At 37.7% G+C, this 15,289-nt stretch overlaps 1 protein-coding gene across 4 annotated transcripts in view; it reads left to right on the top strand.

Annotated features, from left to right (window-relative positions):
• The window catches only part of IMMP2L (inner mitochondrial membrane peptidase subunit 2), a 906,926-nt gene extending 897,046 nt beyond the window's left edge, over window positions 1-9,880 (top strand). For all 4 annotated transcript variants that reach the window (XM_069541018.1, XM_060020737.2, XM_060020738.1 and 1 more), the window contains one exon: window positions 9,219-9,880. In XM_069541018.1, the coding sequence (XP_069397119.1) occupies window positions 9,219-9,356 (138 nt within the window). In that variant the 3' untranslated portion in view covers window positions 9,357-9,880. The remainder of the gene's footprint in view (window positions 1-9,218) is intronic.
• Window positions 9,881-15,289: the final 5,409 nt, after the last annotated feature.

Raw genomic sequence — 15,289 nt, 5'->3', positions numbered from 1 at the left:
AGACCATGCATCTGCTTTTGTTCATAATTTCAAGAGAGCTCACTTTTATGCTCTCTGATAAAGGAATTATTTTGTTCTCCTCAACCTCTTTCTCTTAGTCTTTTAGGTTGTTTCTAAGTACCTGCCTTGAGTGTTGTTGTTGTGTAACACTGACATTCCCAGAAAATGGTGACCACAGAGGCAGGGCCAGGAAGGCAAATCTCTGCACTATCAGGGCATCCTTCTCTGTGGAGCTGAGTACCAGCAACACCCACAGTGGAAGCCGATGTTGCTCTGTCTCTTCTCTGTGTGAGCGATGCACTGTTCCATCCAGCGATTGATGGTGTTGTGTTTTCCTTGGTGACGCACACCAAGATGCAATGGGTGAGATGTTAGACGTCTATTCCTTGTGGCTGGCATTGTGATGATCTATGCTGTCCTCCATTTAGTTGGAGTCCTTCCACGGGATTAGTAACTGGTGTACAGTGCTCTGCTCCCTCGGGACTGATCACCAGTGCACAGAACCTGCCCTGCACGCTCCACTTGCAGCATCATATTGAATGCACAGTACCAAAGCACGGGCCCTGAGTGAAGTCCCATGTTTCTTTCCTGTGTCCTGCTCTCCAGGTACCACTCGCATCTCTGGTCTTATCAGTAGTTATCAAGACAACATCCTCTTTTGTGGTACTCCAGTCCAGAAAGAGTTTGTCAATACAGCAGTGAGCAGTGTTCCCTGGCTGCCACTGTGAGCAGACTGATGTGGATGTTGTATTCAGGAAAAGTTTAATGTGTGGAAGAGGACAAGTAGCCAGAATTTTGGTCTGTTACTCAAAAACCAATGGTACTCATCCCAGGAGACTGAGGACCAGTCATTATACATTTCTCTCCTCCCTAATATTGTTCATTTGTTTTGGAGGTAAATGGTGGTCACCAGAGGCAATCCAAACCAATTTTCTTTGCCTGTGTAATATATTTTAAAATTCTTAAGAGGCAGTAAATATAACAATTTTAAATCTATGTATTTCATGTTTTAAATTCCATACTGTAACTTTAAAAAATTCTTTTGAGACTGGAGCAAAGAACTGTATCAAGAACTGTATCACTAGTTTGTGGTCAATCCACAGTGGCACATCATCTGTAAAGCTCTTATGTCACTTAATGTTGTTTTCCAGCAAACTATGGATGTTTCTCTTAAGATAAGTTAGGGAATTTCCTTGATGCCCAGATCAGAAAATATAGCATTTCCAGATTTTAGCTTTCCTCTTAAATGAACATTCACTCATTCAACAAATATTTGTTGCTGAAAAGTAATTCCTAATCTTGGATGAAACATTGTCCTTTGCAGAAAACATTTTAATCACATAAACTTGGAAGTTTTATGCTTCACCTGATTTTTCATATTGGTCCTCTTCTGACCCTGGCTCTAGTTCTGAACATCTTTTTAAAAAGGAGTTTGCTCACATTAACAGTCATCTTCTTTCTTCCTTAACTTCTTTTCTGTGTTTTCCCCTCTGTCCTATCTCTAGACTCATGTGCTTATGTTTGTCCTTGCTCAGCAATGACCAGTACAAAGTAACTGGTTTTATTTTTATTATTTTACCACAGTACTCACAGACTGTCCTTGCAAGCTCTTCCTTCAACAGAGGGTGCCCTGAAGCCAAGAATCAGAAGAGTGTTCTGTAGACTGTAGCCCTGTGGAAATGGGTGGAGGGAACCAGAGTAACACACACCTGTGCCCCTGGCACATGAAGCAAAGGCTGGGCCCATGAAGGCTGTGTCTGCCAGATGCCAAAATAACTTCTTAGTGGAGCCAATTCGATCAAAGACAGGTAGTTCACTGTAAATTTAGTCCATGTGGTCCCTTGGCAGCATTTGGACAAAACAAACCAGTTGACTGATAGCACTGATCACTTTCCAGACAGTAATTTTGGTGTTTGCCAGAGAAGGGATTTCTAAAGAGGGAGCAGGAATATATAGGGGGTGTTTATAGTGATCCCTTGGATGCAAAATAAATAAATAAATAATTAGAACTTTGGATCTGAAAAATAAGAATTTGAGCTTTACTAACATTTGGTTTTATAGAGTGTTAATACTAATACATATGTATATATAATTTTAATATACTTTTATATAATTATATATTATATAATTTTATATTTATATATTATATATACAATTTTAAATATATAAATACAAAGGTGAATTCTCAAGTATTTTTGCTAGTGGGGTACACAATCAAAATAGTTTGGTGACAAATATTCTAGATCCTTGATTCCCCATCTTTGGGCAAAAGAGTTATTGTAAGAGGCTCATTAATATATGTAAATGGACCTGTTTTCTCATTCAGTAGATACTAAAAATACAATGATCTGCTAAGGGTTTATAATGTTTAATGTGTTTTTGGTGTTGTGTTTTAAAATTTACTGTAAAAGTGAATTCCTCAAGCCTAAAAATACTGTGAATCCATTGGAGGAGACACATCTACACAGGGAACACAAACGAGCAGAGAGAGGGGAGCGTTGAGTCCCAATAAAATATTAGGTTGGTTGGTCAGAGCATTTAAGCTATTGAAAATAATTGTATTCAATACATGCGTAAGCATCTCTCTCTCTCGCTCTTTAATAACAGATTTTTCTCCTTTTTTTTCTCATCCTCTTCCTTTGTTCCCCTATTTTGTGTGCATATTGGGACATCTCAGGAGCTGGCTTCCAGCACAGTGTTCCTTTTTATTTATGTCTGTATTGGTTTACTAGGGCTGTCATAACAAGATACTACAGACTGCATGGCTTAAACAAATTTTCTCACAGTTCTGCAGCCTAGAAGTCCAAGATCACTGTGTTGGTGAGTTTGGTTTCTTCCAAGGCCACTCTCATTGGCGTGCAAGTGACTGTCCTTTTGCTGTGTGCCTACATGGTCTTTCACCTGTCTACATGCAACCCTATTACCTCTTTGTGTGCCTTAATCTCCTCTTCTTACAAGCATACCATCAGATTGGGTTAGGGCCTCCCCTAATGACCTCATTTTATCTTAGTCCCTTCTTTAAAGGCCCTATCTCCAAACACAGTCACATTCTGAGGTACTAGGGGTTAGGGCTTCAGTATATGAATTTGGGGGGAACAGAATTCTGCCCATAATGTGCATTTCCTTTTGATAAATCTGCTTGTTTCAGGAAAGTATGTGGGACCTAGGAATATCAAGAAGTCGTATGATTAGGGTGACCGTATCTTAATTTGTCCAGGACAGTCTTGGACAAATTATTATCCTGACTTAATTTAAAAAGTGCCCCCATTGACTGTCAGAAGTGTCTCATTTGTATAATAAATTATATGGTGATGATCCTGATATAGATATTCGAGAGCCAGAGGGCATGTATTAAAGCCTCAGCTCAAAAAATGTATTGTTATACCTGAGTTTCCTCAACTATGAAGTAGAGACAATAATAGTACCTGCATCAGGGTTATTGTGAGAATTAAATGAGTCAGTATGTATAAGTAAGTCGTTTGGAACATCACCCTGAAAATAGTGAACACTGTGTGTGACACTGAGTAAGCACAGAGGAAATATGTTTGTCAGAGGTGATTATATTTGTAGGTATGATGGTTACTTTTGTCGGTCAACTTGGCTGGGCCAAGATGCCTAGACATTTGGTCAAACATCATTCAGCGAGAGTGGTTTTGGATGAGATTTACATTTAGATGGGTGGACTTTGAAAGCAGGTTGGATAAGTCACACCCACATACTGCAGATCTGTCAGTTGAAGGCCTGAAAAGAACAAAAGGCTGACATTCCCCCAACCAGGGAGGAATTTACCAGCAGATTGCCTTTGAACTTGCTTAAACTACAGCTCTTTCCTGAGTCTCTAGCCTACTGGCCCTCTGCATCAGATTTTTGGACTCACCAAGTCTCCATAATTGGGTGAGCTAATTCCTTAAAATAAATCTCTTCCTATATATACACACATCTTATTGGTTCTGTTTCTCTGGAAGACCATGCCTAACACAGTATGTGTGGACACCAAAGCTGTACCTGAAGAGAACTTTTAATTTGTTTAAAGTTTAATATATTTCTGGATTTTTATGCCCTTTTAAATTCACTGTGTTCTTTGCATGTCTATGTACATACCAACCAAAAAAAATAAAGATCCGTGACAAGATAGCTAAGAGAGTGACTAGGCACTCTCTATCTTAATCTCAGTCTTTAAAAAACAGTTATATTTTGCATTCCCATACCATATTTTAAAATGATACTGACATTATCCATCTGTGGGAATTTTCACCATTATTTATAATTATGAAGATGAATCATTTTTTTCAGGAAGTTCAGAGTAGCATCTCTAATAAATGTTTGGAATAAAATTATAATAGGTTTTGGTCAACTGAATGTTGATTTAAAAAAATTGAATCACTCTGTAAAAATTGATCTCCGAAACTAGGAAATCAGGCAAAAATATTGGCAAGAGTTCAGCCAAGTTAAAAGATTGGCAGATCAACCTTATGCAAAAAGTTAAACAACTTGGAAAAGCAAATAAAGGCTTGAGGAACAACTGAGTAGCAGCTATCAAATCTAAAAAGGGTTATTGTGGAGGGGATGGAGACCAGCTGTTCTCTAGCTCAGCTGAGCCCAGACAAGAACAAAAATAGATTAAAAAACGGCAGCATGACAGACCATTTAGATCTAGGCTTCTGCAGTTAATATGGTTAGAATGGTTACTCAGGAGTTCCAGATATATTCAAGAGAGTTTTTAAAGTTGGTTAGGTTTACCTTTTTTCTTGGTGTGAAGCCAAGTGGAAAGTCCAGATCCAGATTTCTAGTGGGGTTAATCAGAATCGCCTGGATGTGGGATAGGGCTTTTGTAAAAGCCACAGGCTCCATCTTTATGAAGTGATAGGAAGTGGTTTCCAGGATATGCTGTTAAGAATAAAGGTACCATGCAAAAGGGAACATATACCTTCAGTATGAGAAAAAAGGGAAATAAGAATGTAATAGATAAAAACTGATAAAAATATGTATTTGGGTTTCTTTTTTGGGGAAAAAAAGGATAAACCAGAAACTAATTAATTTAGTTAGCCTATTAGAGAGGTAAGGTAGCAGATGGGAGTGGAACTTCTGTGTATCTTTTATTAGTTTATTATTTCCTATTGCTGCTGTAATAAATCACCACAAGTTTAGTGGCTTAAGACAATGTAAGTTTATTATTTTACAGTTCTGGAGGCCAGAAGTCCAAAATGGGCACTAGGCTAAAATTAAGGTATCAGCGGGGCTGCCTTTATTCTGGAAGCTTTAGGAGATAATTTGTTTCCTTGCCAGCTTTCAGAGTCCACCTGCATTCCTTGGCTCATGGCCCTGTTCTGCATCAGCATCTTCAAATAGCTCTCTGAATCTGACCCTTCTGCCTAGCTGGTCTACATTTAAGACCCTTGTGATTACATTTGTATCCATGGGATCCTACAGGATAGTCTCCTTATCTTAAGACCAACTGATCAGCAACCTTAAATCCATCTGTAACCTTAATTCCCCTTTTGCCCTGGAACATTACATATTCATACCTTCTGGGGATCAGGATATGCACCTTGGGAGTTTGTGTGGGGACATTATTCTGCATGCCATACCTTTTAAGAATAATTTTACTCTTAAACCATTTAAATATTTATTCAAAAGTTAAGTTGAATCAAAAAGGATAACAAAAGCGAACTCTAAAATTGAATACAAATAGAAACAAATGGGCCTAACTATATATTGAATGGAAATATAACTGTATATTGGGAAGAAAAAAAGACTGAATTCAAGTAAGTTTTGAATACAGGACTCTGCCAATACACCCTTAAAATGAGATCTATTTTAAGAACCAAAGTAATTGCAAAGAAATATCGATTTTTACTCAGGAAATTTGTTGTTGGTAGTATTTATAGTATAGTGATCTCAAAACTATTTTTTGTGTATTTTAGGATAGTGTAAATGTGTTGTTATGGGGAGACAGAGTGCTCACTCTGGAAGAAGGGAGATAGAAATAGGGAATGCAGGAAGGTAAGAGAGAATCCTGTTGTTTGGGGCTTTTTATGTTTATCCCCTGAAATGGCATAGAAGATTGACACCCCCAGGAGCAATGAGCACATCTCTAGTACCAGATCTTGATTTCTAAATAGCATTCCTTGATAAAAGAAACCAAGGCTCTTTAAAGAGATGTCTAATTTCAGAGGGAACAGGTATAAAGAACAAGGTAAGCCCACAGCACCTAATGGTACTATAAAGTTGGGAAGTGCTCAACGATTCATGGAGACATATCCAGAAATGAACAAAGGACTCCCATTGGCCCAATGTAGGACATCTGAGTATCCAAAAAAATAAATGATAGTAAGATTTTCAATTTAAAAAGGAATCTTTTATGTTAAAATATAGGCATTTGGGGACTTCCTTGGTAGTTCAGAGGCTAAGACTCCATGCTCCCAATGCAGGGGGCCTGGGTTTGATCCCTGTTCAGGGACCTAGATCCCACAAGCCACACAACTAAAAGATCCTGTGTGCCACAATTAAAAAAAAAACTATATATATATATATATATATATATATATATATATATAGGCATTTGAGGTTGGAGGGGACAGCACTTCTTAAGAGAAGAAGGGAAGCTAATAAACATAAATAACAAATCTAGAAAGGATAATTGATTATCCTGTTTCAGGCAGGATAATCAATAGATTTTAAAATTATTAGATGCTTTAGAAACCAGCTTCCTTCAGACAGCAGTGAGATGATATGTTGTTGACATACAGGATATTTACATTTCAAAATATCATCCCCCTGATTACTTATTACAAAAGGAAAATGATTGGTTTGCAAGAGAAACCTGGTCAACATCACCTTAATCGAATGATCAAACTTCACATGACATGAGATGAACTGATATTTTGTGCCTCCTGATGTGATAAAATGGTAAGAATATAATATCAACTATATGGTATTCTTGCCAAGAACACTTGACTCTAATCAGGAGGGGAAAAAAATCGGGCAGTTACAGATGTAGAACCTCTAGATTAAGCCAAATGGAAACTGAAGCATCATAGTGACAATCATGATGCAATTTGTGATCCTCAGTTGAAAATTTTAAAAAAAAAATCGCTCTGAAACACATTTGGACAATTGAAAACATTTGTATATGGGCTGTATATTAAGTAATATTGTATCAATATTAAATGTCTTGCATATAATGTATTGTGTTCATGTAGGAAAGTGTCTTAGGTGATACATGCTGAAGTATTTGGGGATAAATTCAGCATAATGACAACTTTCAAATGTTTCAGGAAAAAGTATATGTGTAGAAATATATATATATGCACATATGAGAGGGGAATGAATGCAGCAAAATGTAAATAACTGGTGAATTTTGGTGAATAGAGCTGTTTTTTATACAACATTTTCAAATTTTCTGTAGGTTTCATTTTTACAGTAACAAGTTGAAGAAAAATTCCTTTATTGGGCCCATGGGCTTCTTGGTACCCTTTGGGCTTATTTTGTTTGTATTTCAAGATGTTGTGAATGTTTTCTTTACTTTTTTTTTTTTAATGTTTCTGGTTATCTATTTGGAAGTATCTCCCTTGACATCCAGCTCTGAGTCTCTGGGCAGTGTGTTTTTTCAAATGCATATAAATAGAAGAACTTTAATGAAAGCAGTGTCATATGTTAATTACTATGGAGCACCAATTTATAGGAAAAACATCTGAAAATAAAATGGACACATAGTATCTGGCTTATAGATGGCACTCAATATGAGTGTGTTTTGTAAGCTTCTGCATACCATTAAAATATTACCTGATAGCACCAACAAAAGGCACAGATTACCCTTCACAGGTCTGAGGGAGGGCCTGGAAATCTCTGAGTATAGGGCCTTGATCTGCATTTTAAACCGGTTTGCTACATTTTTTCTTTTTTTTTTTTTTTTACATTCTTTTGAGCATTGCAGTTCATGTCCCTAGGGAGCCCTGACATGTCTTTAAGGGCTCCCTCCCTCTCAGGACTCAGTCTTATATCCTCCAGGAGAAGTTCCCTTCCCTTGCTTCCTCTTCCATCCTGGTATGTCTTTTACCATCTGCAGTGATTTTCATATAGATTTTCCTCCACCTATGATAGGGTTACATCCTGATAAACGCACTGAAGGTTGAAAATACCTTAAGTAAACAATGCATTTAATAAACTTCACTTACCAAGCATCATGGCTTCGTCTAGCCTACCTTAAACGTGCTCAGAACATTTAACATTAGCCTACGGTTGGGCAAAATTAGCTAACACAAAGCCTATTTTATAATAAAGTACTGACTATTTCATGTAAGGTATTGAATACTGTACTGAGTGAAAAACAAAATGGTTGTAAGTGTATCAATTGTTTACCCTTGTAATTGTGCAGCTCAAAGACACTGCCCAGCATCACAAGAAAGTATCAGTATCATACCGTATATTGCTAGCCTGGGAAAAGATCAAAATTGGAAGTACGGTTTCTACTGAGTGCGTCTTGCTTTCACACCATCATATTCTACTGAGTGCATCTTGCTTTCACACCATCATAAAGTCAAAAGTCATAAGTCGAACCATCATCAGTAGAAGACCATACACTGGATTTTTCTCCCTTGGTTTCCCGCCTCTCCTCATGAGCAGCAGATCCAAATTGCTCAGTGTACTTTCGGTGGAGGCACCCTACCCAGCCTCACACCTAACTTCTGCTGCTCGTCCAGTATGTGGGACAGGATTTTTTACAACATGTAGATATTTTTAAGGTATCTCTGATTTTCCACCAAAAAAAAAAAGAAAAGAAAAAGTCTCTCTGAGATACTGGGAACGCTGGAGGAAATTCTGAGAATGTAAACCAGATTCATGCCTCCGGGGGTTAAGCAACCAGTCTACTGACGATAGAGGTTAAGGGTGCAGCCCCTGAACTTGGACTACTCAGCCTTGAAGCCAGCCTCTGTGGCTTGAGAGCTATGTGACCTCTGGCTAGTGCTTTAACCTCCCTGAACATAGTTTTCTCTTATGCAAAAAGGGGATATCAGTACCTACCTCAAATGGTTGTATTAAAGGAACTTACATATATAAAGCACCTAGAAAAAATGCCACTAAGGGTTTACTCTCTTAATCATCATCGTTATCTTTCCATGGAACATCAGACCTGGATCAAATTCTGTTTTCAAGATATTAATGATGATCCTGTATAAAAGAACATCTTTCTCACTTTGTGTCTCTCATGAGTTCAGGTTTCCCTGGGACTCCTGCATGGTCATGCTACTCACATCCTGTGGCCTCCAGAGCGCTGGCAGAAATTGGAATCTGTTCTTCCTCCAGAGCGCTTGCCCATTCAGAGTGAAGAGGACTGCCTGCATGGATCTCCCTGAGCTGCTGCGATGGGGAGGCACCACCACCAACCCCAGGAAGAGGGATGGAGAAGAGGAACACCATAAGGGCAACGCTTCCCCCAAGATGATGCTGTGCAAGAAACATTTCTATCAATCACATTAAGATGATCTGTATTAGTAGAGAAAGAGTTGTAAAATATTAAATAGTATCAAATGTCACCTGATTTTGTGTTAAATTGTAATACCCTGTTCAATGCCAAAAAAATGCAGACCTTTGGGAATATGAAAATTTTATTCCCATATGTCTCAAAGGGGATAATTTTGGATTTTTTTATGCATACATATTCTATTGATAGATTTTGATTTTGGAGCTTACTGCTGGAAGAATATGAAGACTAATATGTGATGGAAGTAAATAACATTACTCAGTTACTCTGAAGATGGAATATGAAGAAACATTATACACATAGTGTTAGGAATTATAATTGACAGTATCTACAATGCAGTGACTGTCAGGAAGAACAGTAAACTATGATGTAACAATAAAACACTGATTTGCTCAGGTACTGTTTTGGGTGTTTATTATTTGACCTGTGATAATCATCCATTAATAAGGAATACATTCTCTCTTTGGGAAGGAAGGAAGCAATGGGGAATCAATTCTCTCAGTATTTTCATATAGCCAAATCTTTCTTACTGGCCCTTTTTTAATCCAGAACTTCTCAGTGATCTCATGCCTATGCACATTGATGAGTAAACCTATTTGTCAATATTCAGATACTGTTTGGTAAAATGTTCTGAGAGAAATGGAAAAATCACTCCAGATCAAGTTTGATTTTTTTTTCCCCTCCCAATGATTTTTCAGTGCTCATGTCTATAATTCTGAAATCACCTATTGAAAAGTGGAGTAATAGTGGCATAATAGGTTTATAATTGTATAGCTAAGGAGGTAAATTCCCTGCATGAAAGTCTATATGTATGAAGCTTTTCTTTTTTTCCTCCCATTGGTTGGAGGTTTGTGCTTATGGAAACTACATCTCTAGCTCAATCTCCTCTGTGTGCCTCGTCTCATTTTCTTTTGTTTCATCAGCAGATAAGATCCCAGACAAGGATTAGCCATCTTGCAAATGTGGGTGCAAACTCATTAGCTGGCAGGAACAGAAAAAGCAACAGCAAAAAACATATGCAAAGTAAGAGTATATGTTACTAATAATAATTCATTAGCATCATAATAGCTAGTTCAACACACATCAATGAGTGCTTATATACTAAGGTTGGTCAAAATTATCATTTTATAAAAAATATCTGCTTAATATCTCTCCGTGGGTCTATATTATCCTTATGAGTTCTTCATTTCCATTTCCCTCTCTTCCCCAACTTGAACTTCACACTTTGGCCTTTAACTGCAGATTACCAAATTCTCATTGCTATTTCAAGGCTTGAAACTTTTTTACCCCTTGGTGAAGTGCATCCCCTGGGATTATATGTAAAATGTTGCATGCATAAAAGTATTAAACCTTTAGTTACTAGAACACAGGAAAGTTCGGGGACTATGGAAGACAGGGTTGGGGGTGATAATGAGGCAGGACAGAGTAGAGAACAAATAAAGGGGTACCTGGATTAGCTGCTACTTACCCTGGTACGGAAGAATTTGGTATTTTAACAGTTCAGCAAATTGGCTATCAGCCTTACTACCTTATTGACTATTTGTGTCTTCCTATTCAAACTATTAATTCAAGATTGTAAATCTTCAGACAGGAGACAAATGCTCCTTCTATTTAATTTTGTATTTTCAGGCCATCTAGCATATCACCAGCAGAGTTAATTCTTGATGCTTGTTGAACAACTCAGCTCATAAGTTACCTCCTCAAAGGTGAAACTCCAGGTAGAGTTTATAACTGTGTTCCCTAGTATGTACTTTCATGAGTGCCTCAATCACTGTCACTATTACCCAACCAAGAAAGAGTTCTTAATTGTCAACTCTCCCAGGGCCAGCAAGAGGCAACAGACCCAGGAGCCCAGTCTTTCTGTGAAAAAGGCCTATTAGCTTATATTCATAGTTATGACCTGAGGGACAGGATTCTAATTAAACACACATGTAAGGGCTGACTGGAATCCTTTCCAGAGACCTCAGAGGGCCGGCACTATCTTTGCACTCTCCCTCTGTCATGTTGCAGAGCACCAGTATCTCTCAGAGAAGAGCCCTATGCATGTCTGGTGCCCTGGTTTTTGTGACTGCCACCCATGGGACACCCTTTGATCACCGGCTCTGGTGGCCAGCAGGGCTGGCATTCATGTGTCCCATGGGACTACAATAATTGGAGAGTCACTTCTTGGCTGGCTACCATCCCCAGGGCACTGCACAGTCAGGAGACTGAAACCTGCACCCAGTCTTTCTGTGACAGAGGCCTATTTGCTTGACCTGGAACTTTATTCTGAGGGCAGGGATCTGGTTTAGCACACATCTAGGGGCCTACTGAGTTAAGAACAGCATGGACAGAGGTGGGTGGATGCCGTATTTGTGCTCTCCCTCTGCCTCATTCCAGGTTACCAGCATGTCCCGGAAGACAGCTTGTCTGGCACCCTGATTTTTGTAACTGCCACCCAGAAGACTCCTCTAGATTTCCTGGCCCTGGTGGCCAGTGAGATTTATGCTTGTGACCCCACAGGACTACATGTATTTACGTACTTTAAAAGCTGCTGCCTGAGGGCCTGGCTTCCAAACCACTTGAATCTAGGTACTGACAGATCCTCCCCTCCACTGACAGGTCTTGGCACACCCTCAACTACAAGGAGCCACTAAAAATAAAACAGGCTGCATGAACAATCACAAAGGATTGACAGACAACCAAGAGCTAAGGCAGAGTAGAACAATAAGTTTCATCTCCTACACAAGGCCATTCCTTTAAGACTGGGAGAGATGGTTGTTTTATTTAGTGCATAGAAACCAACACAGAGAGTCGAGGAAAATGAAGAAATAGGAATATATTCCAAATGAAAGAACAAGATAAAACCTCAGAAAAAGTCAATAATGAAACAGATGAGTGATTTACCTGAGAAAAATTTCAAAATAGTGGTAATAAAGATGGTCACCAAACTTGGGAGAAGAAAGAATGAACCCAGTGAGAACTTCAACAAAGAGAAAATATACAAAAGTGCCAAAGAAAGGCACAGAGCTGAAGAATATAATAACTGAACTGAAAAATACACTAGAGGGATTTAACAGCAGACTAGATAAAACAAAAGAAAGGATCAATGGAATTGAAGACAGAGTGGTGGAACTCACACAATAGGAGCAGCAAAAAGAATAAAGAATGAAAAAAAGTAGAGATAGTTGAAGGGGCTTATGGGACAACATCAAGAAGACCAACATTTTCGTTATAAGGGTCCCAGAAGGAGAAGAGAGAGGAGAAAACTCATTTGAATAATGCCTGAAAACTTTCCTAACCTGGGGAAGGAAACAGATATCCAGATCGAGAAAACCCAGAAAGTTCCAAAAAAGATGAACTCAAATAGACACACATCAAGACACATTATAATTAAACTGTCGAAAGTTAAAGACAAGAAGAGAATCCAAGCAGCAAGAGACAAATAACTTACGTTATGCACAAGGCAACCCCCATAAGATCATCAGCAGATTTTTCAGCAGAAACTTTGTAGGCTAGAAGGGAGTGACACAGTATACTCAAAATGCTGGGGGGGAAAAAAAAAAAACTTCCAATCAAGAATACTCCACCTGGCAAAGTTGTTGAAGGAGAGGTAAAGAGTTTTCCAGACAAGCAAAAGATAAAGGAGTTCATTGTCACTAAACCAGCCTTACAAGAAAAGTTAAGGAGACTTCTTTAAGCTGAAATGAAATGGTGCTAATTAGTAACAGGAAAACATATGAAAGTATAAATCTCATGGGAGAAGTTAAATATATAGTAAAATTCAGAATAATGTAAAGGTGGTGGCTGAATCACTTACAAAGCTAGTATGAAGGTTAAAAGACAATGGTAATAAAAATAACTATAGCTACAACAATTAGTTAAAGGATACACAAGATAAAAAGATGTAAAATGTGACATCAAAACTATAAAACATGGGGGGGAATAAAAATATAAAAAGCTGTAGATTGCATTCAAACTTAACTTGTTTTATGTAAACCTCATGATAACCACAAAGCAAAAACCTAGATACATAAAAGGAAAATAGAAAAGAAACTAAGCACACCACTACAGAAAATCATCAAGTCACAAAGGAAGAGAGCAAGAGAAGAAGAAAGACACAGAGGAACTATGAAACATCCAGAAAACAATTAACAAAATGGGAATAAGTACAAACCTATCAATAATTATTTTAAATGTAAATGTCTTTTGATTGGAGAATTTAGTCCATAGAGTGGCTGAATGGATTAAAAAAAGAAAAAAAGACCCATCTATAGGCTTCCTACAAGATACTAACTTGAGACGTAAGACACACTGAAAATTATAAGACATTGATGGGAAAAATTGATGAAGACACAAATAAATGGAAAGATATCCAGTGCTTATGGATTGGAAACATTAATATTGTTAAAATGTCTATACTACCCAAAGCAATCTATAGATTTAATGCAATCCCTATCAAAAGATGCATGGCATTTTTCACAGAACTAGAACAAATATTCCCAAAATTCATATGGAACCATAAAAGAGCCTGAATTGCGAAAGCAACCTTGAGAAAAAAGAACAAAGCTGGAGGTTTCACACTTCCTGACTTCACACTATACTCAAAACTACAGTCATCAAAACAGTACAGTACCGGCACAAAAAGAGACACATAGATCAGTGGAACATAATAGAAATCCCAGAAATAAACCTATTCACTTATGGTCAGTTAATCAATGGAGAAAAGACAGTCTCTTCAATAGGTGGTACTGGAAAAACTGGACAGTTACATGTAAAAAAAATGAGATTAGAACATTTCTCCTATCAAACTTTCAATGGCATTTTTCACAGAAATAGATCAAAAAATCCTAAAATTTCTAAAGAACCACAAAAGACCCTGAATATTCAAAAGCAATCTTGAGAAAGTACAAAGCTTGAGCCATCATCCTTCTTGACTTCAAACTATATATCAAAGCTATAGTAATCAAAACAGTATGGTACTAGCATAAAAAAGACATATACATCAATGGAACAGAATAGACAGCCCAAAAATAAACCCATACATATATGGTCAATTAGTTTATGACTAAAGGAGCTAAGAATATACAATAGTTTCCAGGACAGTTTTTCAATAAATGGTGTTGGGAAAACTGGACAGTCACACACAAAAGAATGAAACTGGACCACCATCTTACACCATACACAAAAGTTGCCTCAACATGGATTAAAAACTTAAATGTAATATCTGAAACCATTAAAAGAAAACATAGGTGGTAAGTTCCTTGACATTGGTCTTGGTGATGATTTTTTGGATTTGACACCAAAAGCAAAGGCAACCAAAGCAAAAGTAAACAAGTGGGACTACATCAAACTAAAAGCTCTGCACAGCAAAGGAAACCATCAACAAAAGAGAAAGTCAACCTACCGAATGGGAGAAAATATTTGCAAATCATATATCTGATAAGGGCTTAATATCCAGAATATATTTTTTAAAAAACTCAACAGCAAAAAAGTCCAATTAAAAAATGGGCAAAGGCTCTGAATAGACATTTTTCCAAAGAAGACATACAGATGAACAACAGGTACAAGCACATATAAAGGGGCTCAACATCACAATCATCAGGGAAATGAAAATCAAAACCACAATGAGATATCACCTACCACCAGTTAAAATGTCTACCAAAAAGAAAAGACATAAATGTTGGCAAGGATGCAGAAAAAAGGGAACTCTTATGCACTGTTGGTGGGAATGTAAATTGGTGCAGCCGCTATGGAAAACAATATGTACATTCCTCAGAAAGTTACAACTACCATATAATCCAGCAATTCCGCTTCTGGGTATTT

This window comes from Delphinus delphis, chromosome 9 (genome assembly GCF_949987515.2).
Source record: "Delphinus delphis chromosome 9, mDelDel1.2, whole genome shotgun sequence".
Taxonomy (NCBI): Eukaryota; Metazoa; Chordata; class Mammalia; order Artiodactyla; family Delphinidae; genus Delphinus; species Delphinus delphis.
The sequence above is the reverse complement of the archived record's forward strand: the minus strand, read 5'-3'. Positions and strand labels throughout refer to the sequence as shown.